This window comes from Semicossyphus pulcher, unplaced genomic scaffold, assembly GCF_022749685.1.
Source record: "Semicossyphus pulcher isolate SPU_LCO1_2020_fin unplaced genomic scaffold, fSemPul1.0.p SCAF_10, whole genome shotgun sequence".
Taxonomy (NCBI): domain Eukaryota; kingdom Metazoa; phylum Chordata; class Actinopteri; order Labriformes; family Labridae; genus Semicossyphus; species Semicossyphus pulcher.
The window spans coordinates 8,150,988-8,169,565 of record NW_027211604.1 but is presented as its reverse complement, the minus strand read 5'-3'; the positions used below and the strand labels follow the sequence as shown (position 1 = coordinate 8,169,565).

The window sequence follows — 18,578 nt, the reverse complement described above, 5'->3', positions numbered from 1 at the left end:
AAATCAGGTTATTAACTCTATAAACATCTCCATGTGGTGTTTCTCATGTGCTACAAGACATATCAGGGACAACATAAGCAGTCATCTCCCTGGCTGGGCCTGTCTGCTTTTAAACTGCAGTGTACCAAGGACAGGCTGAACAACACGTTTTCAGATTAGCAGATTTGAGACGTCACAAACCTCAGGAGCCAATCCCGTTAATGGACGGGGTGGCGCTATGCATATCATTATGTGTAACCTATGGCAACCACTTCTGCGATGCGCGAGCCAGCTGTAACTGTCATTGTAATTTTTTTCAAACTCACTATGCAGGGGACTATGCAGATTTTTAATGAGGGAGAAGGAGGAGATGCCTCGGGAGGATTTTTACAAGGTAATTAAACGTATTTGCAGAAGGATTTTATATGTCCTAAAGTCTGTAAAGTTTGTTTCACTGTTAACTGCTGTCAATGGCAAGCATCCATCCATCCATTATCTATACTGCTCATCCTACCGCTTCATGGTCGCTGGGTAGCTGGAGCCTATCCCTGCGGTCATTGGGCAATCACAGGGCTGACGCATAGCGACAGACCATTCACGCTCACATTCACACCGACGGGCAATTTTTAGAGTCACCAATCTTTGGACTGTGGGAGGAAGCCAGAGTACCCGAAGGGAACTCGCGCATGCACAGGGGAGAGCAAACAAACTCCACCCGGAAAGGCCCACTACGTCCAAACTGTGTCTCGAACTAGAAACCTTCAAGCTGTGAGGCAACAGTGCTAACCCCTGCAACTTGTTCTTGTTTTTTACTTGGTCCCAGTCCCTTAAAGTCTTGGTCTTGTCTCGGTCTAGATACACACTGATGTTGACACTAAATATAAAACTGATAGAATAAAAAGGTGTGATCTGAATCCCTAATAATCCTCCAAACACTGTCTCGAAGCCAATACAAAAAATGATTAAGAGTCGGACAGGTGGCATTTTGAGCTCCAGCCTCATCACTGGGTGTGTGCGCGGGGTGCAGCCAGAAGCTGAGAGGTGAGTTGGGAAGCAGCAAAAGGCGGGTGGAATAAAGTGACCTGGGGGCTGCAGCAGAGGGGGGTGATAATAAGGAATCCATGTGACTGACTCAGAGCGATGGGCTTACCTGGCCATGAATATTTCAGTCTGCACTGAGGTGTGTTATTACAGCTCAGTGGGAGCACTCACAACATGGGGCGAGACATGTGCCATCACAAGATAGGGCCGAGCACAAACACACACACACAAAGACACACACAATGCAATTTTTTCCAGCATTCAAAAAGATCGTCTCAAATTGCTCGTTCAGGTTGAACAGCTGAATAGCAGAATGTTTTCATCAACAAGCTAACAACAGCATCTTCCACTGACATGCTCCCTTAAATCGATACGCTAACCAATCAATAAGCAGGGAAAGCTTTACACACTATCGGAAGCGTAGCTCTGAGAGTGGAGAGAGTAAAATAAATCCATGTGCAGCATTTTACTCCAGTTGGAAGAGTCCCACAAGCGAGGGAGACGATTAAATAAATATTCTGTTTACATGGACTGGCTGCCCGGGGGTCTGCAAACTAGTGCAGCAAAGCAGCTTCACTCAGCCTGCTAACAATCCACAGCCTCTGGCCATTCTCATATATTCCCTCCATTATTTCACCAGCATCTGCCTCTCCAGCCACCATCTCTTTACAAAACAGTGTCTGGAGATGAGGCTGTCACGGAGTATAATGATGGCGGGGCATGTGCTGGGTGAGAGTGCCCAAACAACTGATGAGAAATGCACTTTAAATGTGTCCGGGATAGTGGGAGTATCGTTATACTGTGTATGTCGCAGGCTTCATATCAAATGCCTGCAGCACACATACAGTTACACACAGATATGGAGGGAGTTTAAAGGAATAACAGTGAAAGCTTTACACAATGTGTTCATTTTTTAAGCTCAATATTAAGTCATATAAAGTTGACATAGCCATGGTGACTTCACCTATTTGTTTGTGGACTACTGTTTGAAGCCTGTTTGAAGCCCTAAAGCATAGGCTAGCCTCTTTTTAATGTATTTTACTCTAAATTAGGGATGGGGATGAATACTTGAGTACTCGAGTACTCGTTGTGGATGTCATTATTCGAGTAACGTTACACGCGCTTTTTTCGGCTAAAGTAGTTTAACTCAGTTACATGCACCATGTCAGCCGTGACCAGGAAGTGATGTCCGGAAGTACTTTGACAAAAAAGACGACGATAACGCGCTGTGTGAAAGATATGTGGTGTTAAACTATAGAAATACTAGTTGGATGCTTAACCACATGCGCTTAAACCACGAGGAGAAGCCAGCGGAGACAGACAACAGCCAGTCTCGCATCACATTATTTGCTAGCCCTGCTAGCACATGTTGTTGTGATGATACCAGGGCGGAGAAGATTAGCCTGCTAATAGCGAACATGGTAGCGAGATATGCTCTCAACCTTCACTTCCTCTGCTAAACTAACTCTTGTTCAAATGACCATCCTTTCCATGCTTGATCATGGCGACGTCATATATAGGCCTGCATGCAAAGACACGCTCCAGAAGATTGATGTTCTTTATCACTCTGCTGTTCATTTTGCTGCTAATGCTCCTTTCAAAACCCACCACTGTACTCTTTACTCGTCTGTCAACTGGCCCTGTCACCCGCCGTCAAATTTCATTGGTTCAAGCTTATCTACCTGTGCCAGTTACTGCAAACTACATCTGCTGCTCACAACACCCGCTCCGCTCACCATGTTCTTTTGAAAGTTCCGGAAACAAATATGGCAACCGGTCTGTCGGCGTTCCGGGCTGCTGCAGCCAAAGACTGGAACGATCTACAAAAAACACTTAAACTGGACAATTTTATCTCAAAGTCGGCTTTCAAGGACTCTATTATGGACATTCTCGCTGAAACATGCTGCTGCTGCTCTGTCTGTTGACTGCTTACTGTTGTCCTGTGCATATTCTTATCATTTTGCTGCTGTTTTTTGTCTTGTCTGTTTGTAATATCGTTGTGTATGCTTCGCTTTGTCTTGTTGTATTGCCTGTCACTGTTTGCCTGCTAACTACCTGCCCAATGCTTCTGTACTAGACTGCATGCCATGTATGTACTGCATGTTGTAAATGTTTGTATGTGTGCTGCTGCCTTTTTAGCCCCTATCCCCGTTCCCTCAAGAGGCTTTGCCTTTTGCCAGGCCGCCATTGTAAATAAGAATTTGTTCTTAAAGCTCCTGTGAGGAGTTTTTAACTGGTAATGAAACAGACTGAAATTTATTCAGATTTCTGTATATTAGCTACAGAAGCAAACCAGACCATCAGCAACAAGATTGATTATTTCTATGTAGTTATTTTTAATGCCTGAAACTGCTGGCGGGGGTGGGGTGGGGGGTCAGACGAAGCTATTAACTGCACGCTGCCTTTGTTTACATTTTCCAGAGCAAAAATGTAAAGTGAGTGATACATGTGACTGTTAAAGGAAGCAGGATGAGATTTTTTGTTAACAACCACCACATAAACATGTACAGGTACAGCTTTGTCCACAGGGGGCGCCAAAATCAACACAAGCTGCTTTAATGACTTGCATGGTTAAATAAAGGTAAAATAAAAAAAAAATAGAATTAAACTGCTTGACTTACATGTGGCCCAAATGGTTTCCATAACAAGAAACAGACTGCAAATTCAGAAACAATGGCAATTAGAAAGCACATGTGAAAAGTCCAAAACAAATGCAAAGTCGGAAACTAAAAAAAAAAACGTGCTGAAAAAAGCCAAAACAAATACATTAACATCAAACGTGCTGCAAATACAGAAATTATGCAAAGTCAAAAACACACAAACCCAGAACACACATGCAAATTAAGAAAAACATTGCAAATAAGTCAACACAATGGAAGTGCTCCAGACCTGTAGGGGGCGCTCAGTGTATTCATTATTGACGGGAGAGAGAGGGGGACGTTCATTAAGTAATCATTTACAAATGACTATTGCGACGTGAGCAATGCAACAGCATCCACCACAGACTGAACTCCATCAGTTGGTATTCTAACTCACATGTTTTCTAACATGCTATCCAATGTTGCCATGTAAAGCTAGCTAACGTTAACCCACTACAAGCTTTGCTGGGTGAGCCTATGTGTTGTGTCATTCGTGTCATATTTGCAGCTTGAGTTTATCTGTCACATGCTTCACAACACAACAAGTGCCCACCGCAAATACAACACAAATGACAATTCATAGGCTAACCCAGCAAAGCTAATCTGTACTGGGTTAACGTTAGCTAGCTTTACATGCTAACATTGGATAGCATGTTAGAAAATGGTTAGAGGCGGTTAACGTTCCTTAATTGATGATCTATTGAGTGACTTCATCATTTGTTAATGGTGAGCAACAGGAATTCATGATACATCCTGCATTAATTCATACAAAAAAGCAGGAATAAATGACTTAACAAGTAAAGAGACTACTATATTTTCTTTCTTACATTTACATCGTGTATATGTGTGTTTAAATAGTTAAATAAGTGCCTTATGATAATATTTTGAGTGACAATAACCTTTTACTGGTCCTTTTTCTTATAACTTGTCTTCCTGGCAGCTTTACACAAAATGCTAAGTGAGATTAATAACTGAGTACATGCTGAATAAAGGTTAGCATGCATGCAGGGTAAATCGCACATTCAATTCTGTTAAACGAAGACAGAAATGGCAGAGAAACAACAACCATCCCGTGCAATGCGAGCTGGCTGGTGCAGTGGGGGATAAAATACTGTTTGATGGCACTTGAATGGTGTTTGTTGAGGGATGAAGAATGGAGAGAGTGTTCCCAGACAGTCCAGGGATTCAAATTAATTATCTTCTGTCTACAATTTCTGGGCCAACTCCCCCTTTATCTTGTAAAACATTTCCGTGGTCAGCTCTGTCACACATGCACACGGAGTGATGTAGTGAGATGATAGATCAGCAGATAAGTTAAGTTGATATTGCTGCAGCAGCTCTTTGTGTTCTGGTGGATGTTACAGGAATATTTATGTCTCTGTGGAGTCCAAACTCAATATTATAGCAGCCAATTTAATTATTCTCTGCATTTCAGGGGGAGCAAAATGATAGAGAAAACCCTGCCAGAGCAACATAACTGGATGAAGTTAATGAAGCTCACCTGTCTGGTAGGAATACAATTCTGCGGCTGATTCAGCGAGCTTTTGAATCCTGCTGGCAGGCGCAGAGCTCGCTGCTTTGAGACCGGGGAGGGATCCTCGGAGGAAGCCGACGTCTTTTGCTAGCATGAATAGCACCTGTAAAATAGCCAAGCAGGTGTACAATCAACTTGTGTGGAGTGTTCTCGCAGAGCAAAATTCTTACACCTGCCAGAATGTAATTTTGGAGGAGCAGCAGGACGCCTTCCACTTTATACACAAATCACGCTGGCTTTGTGTGTGGGAAGGTGTGTGTGTGTGTGTGTGTGTCTCGTGGGGGTGTGTGTGAGACCTTTCATCTTCTTCTCTCCGATGAACAAAGGAAACATCCTACTCGTGCCAATTTTGCTTGTAAATGAGCAGCTTTTACACGTCAAATTATTTAATCAAATAACCAAAATTATTTTTTTATTTAAAGGATTTTTTGCGGTTTGGACAGCATACGATCAAATAAGAAATGGAGCCAGTGAGTGCAAAGTCATTGCTAGAGAATTTTTATGCAACATGAGCATCTGCACTATGGAGATTATAGGAAAGGGTTAAAAGGTGAGATGCACATGACCTCTATCCATTCTCCATCTCTGTATCCCATCTGCATATCCCTGACTCTGCACTTCCACTGAGGATTTCACTTGGCAGGGCTGAAACAAAATGATTAGCAAGTATCATGTTTTACATCTGCCTTATCTTATTAAGAAGCAAAGAGGCTGGGGGTCGTCTCTCAGTCAGATTCATGTGTATGAGAGGAGACCTTTGGACGCTTAGGGGACGTGTAGGCAGACAGAACCAGCACAGAAAAAAAACTGGATTTCCAAACTGAAACTTAAATTAACTGTGAGAAAAAATATGACACTTTACTGCTGACTGACTCTAAACTGAATTGCGTGTGCCGCTAGCATTCTCATAGAAATTATCCACAGCAGCATAACCTTTAAGTATTAATGTACCTATACTGCAAGGTAAGAACACAAGAAAGAGGTAGATTTAGTATTTGCGTTCAATAAAGTATGCTGAGAGACTACAGCCATGAATGTGAGGCTGAACTAAGGCACAGTGTTGCTTTAAGGTAAATGCTAACACATCTTGAGGCCTTTTTACACTGCAGTTCCGCCACAGCGCCCTAACGATGCATGTAACGTTATGCTGCCTTTGCCATTTTACATTGGACAAAACAACGCCAGCGTAAAGCCGCCCCGGTGTGTTTTTACAGTGTTCTGACGTTGTGGAACACAAAGTGGGCTGGAGCTGTAAACAAACATGTTTCACACACACGACGCTGTTCCACTTGCCGGCTCAGCCGTTTACACTGAGGCCATTACGCCTCTGTTACTACCTCCGATGCCGGCTCAGAGGCGGGACGACTTCGCCCCACAATTGCGCTTCCGTGCCTTTTAGCTAAAAGATGTAACAGTTGTCATAACCCCCACCTTAAACTTGCGATGTAAAAAGGGCTTTATTGTAGCATATTAGCACGCTTATGTTTGCTAATTAGAACCAAACTTGAAGCACAGATTAGGATTAATTTGAAGATTGCTATAGATGGAAACTCCAGGCTCCAAATGTATAACAATTCATCCTGAGAAAGACGGGAATATTTGCACCGCATTTAATGACAACACATTCAAACATATAAGACAATACAATAGGGGATTACCAAAATCATTAGTGAATGATTGCACCAAATTTCATGGCGATCCATCCAACAGCTGAAACATTTAGATTAAAGCATAACCTGTTACTTTAGGACAACAATGGGGATCATTAAAGTCAGTATTGCTCATCCTGTGGGGACCATGAAAGATCTGAATGAGTTATTTCAGTCTGGACCTAAATGCTGGAGAAACGGATCTATTGATATCTCCATCCCTGGAGCCATGCTGCTAGAATGACAGGGGAACACCTGAATCAGTGCGGTTGATCCTCTGGGCGCCATGAATGATTGCACCAAAAGTCATGGCAATCCATCCACCAGTTGAGATCTTTTAATAAAAACCAACAGTCAACTGGCTGGTGGCATGCAAACTCGGGGGATCCTCTAGTGGCCATGAACGTGGACACATCTGAATCTCAATCAGTCAGTCTAGTTGTTAAGGAAAATTTCAGTCCGACCCAAAATCTTGGAACAACCCACTTATCATCGCCAACCCATCAGCCAATCAGCTATCAGAAGACATCATGCATCTTTCAGCAGTGACAGTGGTCTTAATGAAGATTGTATCTATGGCATTATTCATCATGGCAATCGGTTGTTATGACTTGTTTGTAAGACACTTGGGGGAAATCCACGGAACCTGAAAATCATCAGCCAGGTCCACTCTGAGGGGGGATAAAAATGTCAGCTTAACAATAGAAGATTGATGTTTGTAAATCAATAGAGAAATTAACCTTACTTTGTTTCAAATTAAGCTTATTTAATCAGGTGTTAAATCCAGTTGACGCCTCTAAACAAACCATAGATGGAGAATAATGGAAATGGCCAGTCTTCCCTTTGCACTTTGTCTTGTTACCAGTAGTCTATGGCTCACTGTAGCAGTATTAATGAATCACAGTACTGATTGATGAACGGATACATTTGCTAATGGATAGATTTGCACCACCTCAGCATTAAGAGGAGCATGCACTGGGAGCTGCAGTGGACATACATGACTAGTCTGGAGGAGCTGGGACTTTCTCCTCCAGCAGTGCCACCAGCTCAGGGCTAAGAAAGGAGCTGAGGCTGATGCCTTCACTTGCCATTTTTTTTCCCTTTTCCTTGCTTGAGTAATGTGATAAAAACGGTGATAACGACTCAAAATTCATCCCAGATGTTGTTTTTAATCATTCAAGAATTTTGTGCATTTGCCAACTCATTCTGTTTACTCACAGTAAGAGTGCGAGCTTTCAAAACGGTCACAAGTCAAGGATGAAATTGCAACGTTACCTTGACGTGCTTTTTTGATTAGTGGGTGAGAATTCTAACATTTTTTTACCCTCTCCTGTCATTGCAGGAAAACATTTGAAGAGGTCAAAGGAAGCGGTCAAATCCGTCAGTGCATTTGAGGTGAAGTGCTTATTTTGAGTAAAAAAACAACAACATTGCAGTCGCAGAGTTGCAGATCCCCAGGGGGAGAGTTGAATGACCTGCCAAATCTAATTTCTCACTGTGTGTATTTACCGGAGTAGCTATAGCGGGGGGAAAATGCATTGTGTCAGCGCCTGGCACCTCTCTCTGTTATGGAAGTTCACTGACCCATTATTTAGTGGTGTGGTGTGCACTGCAGTGCAGGGCAGCCAAAGTAGGAATCATAGAATTACTTGGTGGCATACTGAGAAATTACAGATTGGACTCCGGTATTTCACACCTCTGCAGATTGAGGGTTTGGACATAATAAAGGCTCATGCTGTAATAAGGAAGTGGACTGTGGAGGCTAATGTCTCTCCTTTTAAGCACCTAAATATTCCATTTCCTGTTGCATAGCGTGAAATATAACTTGGATTTAGTTCACCCTTTCACACACACATTCATATACTGATGGCAGCGGCTACTTTGCAAAGTGTCAATCTCCAATCAGGATTTAACCATTCGTGCTCATTCATATGCATGGCTGTACTTTGGGAGCAATTTGTGGTTCAGTGTCTAACCCAAGAACACATGGATTTAAAGCTCCTATCTAAACCTATAAGGATTTTCGTCTTCTTTTGTTTTTGCGTTGTACACATCTCTACAACAGCTGCTCTTATGGCAGATTTCTGAAAGCGGAGTACTGGCTGTAGTGTTAAAGTTCATTTGCTCCTACATGTGATATGTGATACTGAATGGCCTCAGGCTAGCCTATGTACATATTGTAGATATATGTTGCTTTATCATTGTTATGCAGCTGGCTGCAGTCTAACACAAACACTTTCCCCTAAGTATTTACAACACATGCAGTATTTATAGCACATGCATTTGCACATGCAAGAAAAAACAAACAGGAAATGAACTGTTTGACACTAAATACATGCTGGTGGAAGACTCCAATGCCTGCCATTCATTTGGCAGAATAGGGCAAGATATGATGACCTTTAGTGATAGTGTACGACGGAGTATTAGGGCCACAATGAGGTAAAATAATTCTCTAAGATTTCAAGAATAAAGTTGTAATTTTAGGTTAGCTTGTATCTTATTTTGAAGGGTAATGTCAGAGGAGCAGACAGTTGCCTGTGCTCACAAGTCATTTTCAGGTAAAATCACTTTTCAGAGTCCTGATAGTTACGACAGAGTGGTGCTGACGTTCCGAAAGATAAGTATTTCGTATTTGTGAACCTATACCAATGTATTGATATGTAGCTGTTTAGTGTGCTTGCGCATTACTAGGCAGGAGATCTCACATGTTCTTGCGAGGTACATGTATGTTATGCTTCCATGCTACCGGGTGTGTTCGATAAATAAAGCTCCAGCTCAAGTCGTGTGAAGCCTCCGGTGCAATCATTTACAGGCAGAACTTCACAAGATGTTCACTGTGAAGTTATACTTCACACGTTCCTCATTTTAGTGCAGGCAGCTGGCTGCTCTTCTGATATTTATAATATTTAGGCTAACAATAGTAAAATTCCGACTTTTATCTAATAAAATAACTATTTTATTCTCATAATATTCCAACTTTATTCTTGTAGTTTAATGACTTTATTCTCGTAATATGACGTTTTTTTCTTGTAATCTCTGTTTTTGTTTTCTTTAATGCGGCCCTAATACTCTGTCGTAACAGTGAGAGGACAGTGGCTAGCGTCGGAAAAGCGGGAGGAGAGAGTGGGGAATACACGCGGCAAAGGGCCAAGGTTGGCAGTTGAACCTGGGGCCACCGCATCGAGGACTGAGCCTCTGCACATGAGTCGTGCAGTCTAACCGCTGAGCTAGAGGGAATTTTTGATGCAAAAATACCAAACCAAAAACCAGTACAGTGATTAAACACACAGCTACAAAACACATGCAACAAAATTACTTTGACCAGCAATCCTGAATCGTTGTTTCTCAGAGTGATAAACTGATGTCAGATAATCGGATGAAAGGATGGAAGTCAAGATGTTTTTTCTTGAGAAAAAAACAACCACATTTATTGTGCAATTACTGATAAATTCTTCATGATATGAACAAAAACTGAAGGTCAGGGCCGCGTCACGCTGTAAACCTTCCAGCAGAAGTGGGGCCATGCAGGAGCAGAGCAGTTACTCGTAAGCAGCTTTCCCCGGCCAAACATCGCTGATCATCGCTCTGCAGCCGAGGCCGCTCGCCGAGGTCAACCTGCAGCAGGTCACGGCCTCAGCCAGGCACCGCCAACAGCTCCGAATAGAACAGCATCCTTTTATGCTTTGGCTGTATTTTTTTTTTTTCCTAGGGAAGATTCACGGAGCCAGGCTGTTCCTTTAACAACATCAAAATTCATACACAGTCACACCTGGGAGCTTCTTACAACAATCACACTTCCCACTGCTTTGCTGGAGGCGCTGGCTGTGAAGTTGTTTGCTCAAGGGCACATGGAAATTGGCTGTTGAGAGAGGAGTGTGGGTTCAAACCTGGACCAGTGTGCCTCCTATGAATATTGCACGGGGCTGTTATCATTTGCAGAAAATAATCAGTTACAAGGGATCTGACTAAAGTCGTATATCCAGCGAGGAGACGCAGACCTCTGAGGGATCCAACAAGGCTGAACTAAAAATAAATCAATCTCTGAAAATGTCATGCCTCAAGTGACAACGGTAGGCACACGCAGTGTATTTTATCTTTGAGGTTGTTAGTAATATTGTTTGTAGAAACAGTAGTTTATGCAGGATGAAAGCAGATACTAAAACAGGAACAGATCTGGTTGATTTTGTGTCTTTTAAGGTGAAGGAAAAGCAAGAGTGTTAGATACTTCAAATACAATGTGATTTTTCTTCTTCTTCTATGGTGCAAATCTAACCTCCTTTGTTGACATATGATTTCATTTGTTTTATGTTTATTGCATTCTAGACAATAGGGAGAAGAGTCTTTGTTTCAGCATTTCATCAGATAAAACTTTGTTGCATTTCTTTCCCTTTTTTTCTGTCTCCGTTTCTCGTCGCTGTAATTGGAAAACAGGCTTCCTTTAATGATGTTGACTCAGCTGTGTTGTGATTCTTACAATCTTGTCCCTGTCATAAGCAAAGCCAAGCCAGCAGAGCTGTGCTTTTAGCTCTTTTTAAATAAGAAGAGGAGGCATAAATACATAAAAAGAGGTCCAGATTGTGGTCCTGCTGACTGTAACACGGAGCCTAACACGAGGAGGCCATTAGGAATCCTCACACAGTGCATGCAGGGACATTAAAGGAAATAGTGAAGCATGAAAGAAATAAACGCAGTTGGCACAACAGCACCGCACGGAAAGAGATATTCTCTGTTGAGATATCACCCAGCGAACTTATCAGAGTAGTTCAGATTGTGCAGCGTACAGTGTTACCAGTGATAAAAGCTGAAAATACATACTGAGCTGGAAATACAAAGGGAACACTGAAGTGGTCACCAACCCTGAGATAATGCTGCAGAGCTCTTGAGAGGTTTTGAAGGCTTTGATTCAGCAGACGGTTCACATGCGGCAGGACTGACAAAGGTGAGAGTTAAGCATCTACACAGAGAGATACGATCTGGATAAAGAAACAACCTTGTGGGGGGCAAAAGCCACGACGGAGCAGTCTGTGTGTGCATAAAGGAGATGATGTGGAGGTTTGCAGTTAACTGAAAGATAAAACTGCTGATTTATTTTGTTTTTGTGGACAGAAAAAGATACATTTGTATTTAGTATTGATTTTGTGATTAGTAGCATGATATATATCTTTTATTACGGACCACATTTTACAGATTATCTAACTCTATCTTTTATGGCATCAGAGTAGTGCATGGCAGCAGATGTGCCAGTGTAAGAATGTGTTCCTTACAGTAGCCAACAAGCAATCTGGCTGCAACGGCACAAACGATGTCCATCGGAAGAAACAGGCTGCAAATTCAAAAACACGTGCAAAAGCTTAAAACAAATGTGTCCGAAAGACAGTGGAGATGGTTGTGGACTTTAGGAAGAGAGCAGCTCACTTTCTGCTTCCTGGGGACCATCATCAGCCAGGACCTCAAGTGGGAGCTGAACATCATCTCCCTCGTCAAAAAGGGACAGCAGAGGATGTACTTCCTGCGGCAGCTGAAGAAGTTCAACCTGCCAAAGACAGTGATGGTGCACTTCTACACCGCCATTGTTGAGTCCATCCTCACCTGCTCCATCACCATCTGTTACGCTGCTGCCACTGCCAAGGACAAGCGCAGGCTGCAGCGTATCATCCGCTCAGCAGAGAGGGTGATTGGCTGCAATCTGCCGTCTCTCGAGGACCTGAACACCTCCAGGACCCTGAGGTCAGATCGAGGCCGACCCCTCTCACCCCGGACACAGCGTCTTTGAGGCCCTCCCCTCTGGCAAGCTGCTGTGCCCCTTCCGGACCAAAACCTTCCCCTCTGCAGCCAGCCTCATCAAGTTGTTCTATTTAGTTCTTTTACTTATTTTTATCCTAGTGTGTGTGTTAATTGTTCTGCACCAAAACACCTAAACAAATTACCTGTATGTGTAAACCTACTTGATTCTGACAAATGGAACGAAAAAAATGTGTTGCATATGAAAAAAAAGCGCCTCAAACATGCATCAACATCAAACAAGCTGCAAAAACAAAAACGCTGCAAATCCAGTCAACACAAGAGAAGCGCTCCAGGCCGGGCAGTATGGATTGTAAGTAAGTGCATGTAAGTATAAGTTATTTTTGAAGGGACCAAGAGGCCAGAGAGCTCTGTAATCCTTTTCTGGGACTGATCTTGTTGCTGTAGTAAGACATGTGCTCACAGAAACACGATAACAAAATGAAGCCTTTATCAGCCCTCGAGTAGAGAGATTCAAAAGCAATTTAATCTGTGAAATTATGACAAAAAGACTACAGCAGACCCTCTCACCAGTACGAGGATCTTTGATTATCTGAACAGTGCTTTGCTGAAATGAAGTCATTAAGACAAAATGGCTTCAGAAGCCCCAGTTGACCTTAAAGTGGCTTCTCTGTGTTAAAACCTGCAGCCTGCCGTAAAAAGAAAAAGACTGTAAATATATAAAATAATGTCTCTCCACAGACGTCACTCAGACGGCAGCACTGTTAACCTGGCCGCTCCGGGAGACGATGAAAAAAAAAAGTAATAGAATGACCATCCATCCTCCTTGACATTTGGTATTTGAGAAACACTTCAAACAGGTCCTCTATTACCTCTGTGCAGCCATCATCGCACCCTTCAGCAGGAGCAGGACGTGTAGAAGAGTGAGCCATCTGATAACTCTTAATATCTCAGGCAATTGCCTTTCGCAGCACTCACCGTAGATACGTAGCTATTTATACACCCTTTCAGTGTGGTTCTATTGAGCAACTTTCTTGTCGAACTTTCTTTAAATTAAATAGATTTTAATCTGAAAATGTAGAATATGCTCCGTCCGTTTATTGGAGTACAGATTTGATTTCCTTCACAGGACTTTTTTGCACATGTCACACAAACAAGATGCCCTGTTACATCCCTACATTCTACAGTATTCTGTTTCAGTTGGTTTGCAGCGTCAGGGATGTAATAAGTGTTAAATACGATAAATGAATGGGAAAATGTAATGCAGGTTTTCTTTGCATGTGGACAAGGTTAAATTAGTCAATGTAACGATGCGTGTGTGCGCGTGTGTGTAAGAAAGTGAAAGAACATTTTAGCAGGAGTGAACAAAAGAAATCAAAGTCTGCAGCAATAAAGTAAAATTGCCTTTTGAGCCTTTTCATTAAAAACGGCTCTCCGTGAACAATACACTTTTAAATTCTAATTAAACACATGTTTTAATATAAAAATGACGTCCAAATGACATTTAAAGAGTAGTGGGAAAAAAAGGAAAGAGAAAAACAATTGTCAAGTCGCCCACTGCCTCCCATTAGAGCTCTTGCTAATACCCTTTGAAGAGAATAACACAAGTTCCTAGTTGTCAGTTGGAGTGTGAGAGCTGAAACGTGATTTGCCGGCTGGAGCGCCAAAGGCGGACGGCACCTTTATGGCTGAGAGTGGAAAACAGCCGCTGAATAGAGCAGAGAGAGGCGAGCAGCAGGCAAAGATGAAAGCTGGAGCTAAAGTGGGAATATGACATTTGTGTGATTTGTGTGGTTTAACAAGGTGTCGCTGAAACCCAGACCTGATTGTGTAAATGTACATACATTCTGTACTCAAGTAGAAGTAGAGAAACGTGTGTTAAAAGTAGGACTGTACTGAGAAGCTTTAGAAGTAGAGGAAAGTACAGGCTCTGAAATGTACTCACTATACAGGTAAAGGAGGTTTTTATCATTCAGAAATTTCTAGAATGGTAAAATTTAATCACCGTAATCAGCGTTTCTCAACCTTTTCCAGTCGCGACCCCCCAGAATTATCACGTTGGTGTTAGCAACCGCAACCAAACCCCCAACCCCGTCAGCCTGCCCGAAAATGTTTAGGGATTACTGTAATATATTACTGTACTATAACACATGAAGATTACTGTAATATAAGATTACTGTACTATAACACATGAAGATTACTGTAATATAACACATGAAGACACATGAAGATGTAAAAACAGTTACAAAAGCATAATCTTCACAAAATACAGGGAGGAGGGGTCTTGATGTTCACCAGCCATTTTGGGTTGGGGCATTCTGTGTATTTGTGCACATCTGTTTAAATAATGTAAATTGTTGTCGTTGTTATTATTGATACTACTATTATAATTGGTACTAATATTATTAATTTTGTTTATTACTATTATTATCATCATTATTATTATATGAATAATGAGTGAACATGGGGGTAGGACCCGACAAGTGTATGCTTCTTCCTACTCCTTTTTGAACGTGTACAATGGGTGGAATCACACTGGAGATGATGGTTTTTTTGGGGGGTTTTTTGTGGGTTTTTTCAGTTGTTTTTGTTTTGCTGTCTTGTTTTTTCCTTTATTTATTTCTTTTGTACATGTTCAAAATAAAATTATTAAATCAATCAATCAAGATTACTGTAATATAAGATTACTGTACTATAACACATGAAGATTACTGTAATATAACGTGAAGATTACTGCAATATAACGTGAAGATTACTGTAATATAACACATGAAGATTACTGTAATATAATGTGAAGATTACTGTAATATAACACATGAAGATTACTGTAATATAACGTGAAGATTACTGTAATATAACACATGAAGATTACTGTACTATAACACATGAAGATTACTGTAATATAACATGTGAAGATTACTGTACTATAACACATGAAGATTACTGTAATATAACACATGAAGATTACTGTAATATAACATGTGAAGATTACTGTACTATAACACATGAAGATTACTGTAATATAACACATGAAGATTACTGTAATATAACGTGAAGATTACTGTAATATATTACTGTACTATAACACATGAAGATTACTGTAATATATTACTGTAATATAACACATGAAGATTACTGTAATATAACATGTGAAGATTACTGTACTATAACACATGAAGATTACTGTAATATAACACATGAAGATTACTGTAATATAACATGTGAAGATTACTGTAATATATTACTGTACTATAACACATGAAGATTACTGTAATATAACGTGAAGATTACTGTAATATATTACTGTACTATAACACATGAAGATTACTGTAATATAACACATGAAGATTACTGTAATATAACATGTGAAGATTACTGTACTATAACACATGAAGATTACTGTAATATAACACATGAAGATTACTGTAATATAACATGTGAAGATTACTGTAATATAACACATGAAGATTACTGTAATATAACATGTGAAGATTACTGTACTATAACACATGAAGATTACTGTAATATAACACATGAAGATTACTGTAATATAACATGTGAAGATTACTGTAATATATTACTGTACTATAACACATGAAGATTACTGTAATATATTACTATAATATAACACATGAAGATTACTGTAATATAACATGTGAAGATTACTGTAATATATTACTGTACTATAACACATGAAGATTACTGTAATATAACATGTGAAGATTACTGTACTAAAACACATGAAGATTACTGTAATATATTACTGTACTATAACACATGAAGATTACTGTAATATAACATGTGAAGATTACTGTAATATATTACTGTACTATAACACATGAAGATTACTGTAATATAACATGTGAAGATTACTGTAATATATTACTGTACTATAACACATGAAGATTACTGTAATATAACATGTGAAGATTACTGTAATATATTACTGTACTATAACACATGAAGATTACTGTAATATATTACTGTAATATAACACATGAAGATTACTGTAATATAACACATGAAGATTACTGTACTATAACATGTGAAGATTACTGTAATATATTACTGTACTATAACACATGAAGATTACTGTAATATAACATGTGAAGATTACTGTAATATATTACTGTACTATAACACATGAAGATTACTGTAATATATTACTGTAATATAACACATGAAGATTACTGTAATATAACATGTGAAGATTACTGTAATATATTACTGTACTATAACACATGAAGATTACTGTAATATAACATGTGAAGATTACTGTACTAAAACACATGAAGATTACTGTAATATATTACTGTACTATAACACATGAAGATTACTGTAATATAACATGTGAAGATTACTGTAATATATTACTGTACTATAACACATGAAGATTACTGTAATATAACATGTGAAGATTACTGTAATATATTACTGTACTATAACACATGAAGATTACTGTAATATATTATTGTAATATAACACATGAATATTACTGTAATATAACACATGAATATTACTGTAATATAACACATGAAGATTACTGTACTATAACACATGAATATTACTGTACTATAACACATGAAGATTACTGAAATATAACATGTGAAGATTACTGTAATATATTACTGTACTATAACACATGAAGATTACTGTAATATAACATGTGAAGATTACTGTAATATATTACTGTACTATAACACATGAAGATTACTGTAATATAACACATGAAGATTACTGTAATATATTACTGTACTATAACACATGAATATTACTGTACTATAACACATGAAGATTACTGTAATATAACACGTGAAAAGTTACCTAACTCACACAGGATAACCACTGCTTTGCCCACAGACAGAACAACAAATTAGCGTTTTTAGATTTAATGAGCGGTAGCTGGCAGCCTACGGTAACATTGATTGTTGGCGGCTGCAATAGCGATCATGACGTCGCATGTCCGTGACGAAGCGTTAGCAACAATCAAGTTAGTTTTCCTCGCTTAAAGCAGAGAGGAAAACACCAAGCAGCACTGCGGCATATTGTAAATAGGAGACATTGTAGCGGCTTGGACCTGGAAACAGTTTAATGCGGAGGTGTGACGTCACCACTTGACAACTGACAGCCATCGTCTGGGTAAAATACCGTAACACAATAAAATACCTCACTCTGCATTGTATACTGGTATATTGGTCGCACAGGTATATAGGACGCATCCCACTTTTTTGAAAAAAGTATTACAAGTGCATCTTATACACCGAATTAAATAATAGTTTATATAAAATGTTATTTTATTTTTTCTCCACAACCATCTGGCGATCCACCGAAATTGTGCAGGTACCCCATAAGGGATCGCGACCCCCAGATTGAGAACCGCTGCTCTAAATCTGCTCCTCTTGTCTGCTGTTGAATTGTCTCTCATGTCAGTTATGTTTTGTTACATGTTTATTTTTGTCATATTTGCTCTGTTGTGCATCATATGCACTGATGTTAGGCCAAGGAATCATCTTCTCTATGTGTTATTGTTCCATACATTTAGGTTAAAATCAGTATTGATGTTGGAAAGTTGGTGTGCAGCTATGCAAAATAAACACACTGGATAATTCCTCTTGGTGCACGGTGGTGCAGTGATTAGCGCTGTCGCCTCACAGCTAGAAGGTTCCTGGTTCAAATTCTGGTTCGGACGAAGGGGGCCTTTCTGTGTAGAGTTCTCCCTGTGCATGCGTGACTCTAAAATTGCCCGTAGGTGTGAGTGTGAAAAGCTGTCTGTCTCTTTGTGTCAGCTGGCGATCAGTCCAGGGTGTAACCCCGCCTCTCGCCCAATGACAGCTGGGATAGGCTTCAGCCCCCCCGTGACCCTGAACAGGAAAAGCGGTATAGATGATGGATGGAGGAATGGAGGGATGGACTCCCCTTAAATTCATAAATCCAAAGTAGTTAGCTGGAAAATGTAAGGAGTTGAAAGTACAGATATTTGAGTTAATATCAAGA

The 18,578-nt window shown here is 40.1% G+C and overlaps 1 protein-coding gene across 1 annotated transcript; it reads right to left on the bottom strand.

Moving 5' to 3' along the window:
• Window positions 1-15,314: 15,314 nt before the first annotated feature.
• LOC138600086 (dynein heavy chain-like) lies at window positions 15,315-17,350 on the bottom strand. The gene is given in 13 exon segments (XM_069671694.1): window positions 15,315-15,363; window positions 15,411-15,645; window positions 15,697-15,815; window positions 15,894-16,151; window positions 16,227-16,334; window positions 16,373-16,456; window positions 16,495-16,565; window positions 16,567-16,657; window positions 16,702-16,737; window positions 16,776-16,883; window positions 16,922-17,023; window positions 17,068-17,217; window positions 17,262-17,350. Coding segments are annotated over 13 exon segments (1,500 nt in total).
• Window positions 17,351-18,578: the final 1,228 nt, after the last annotated feature.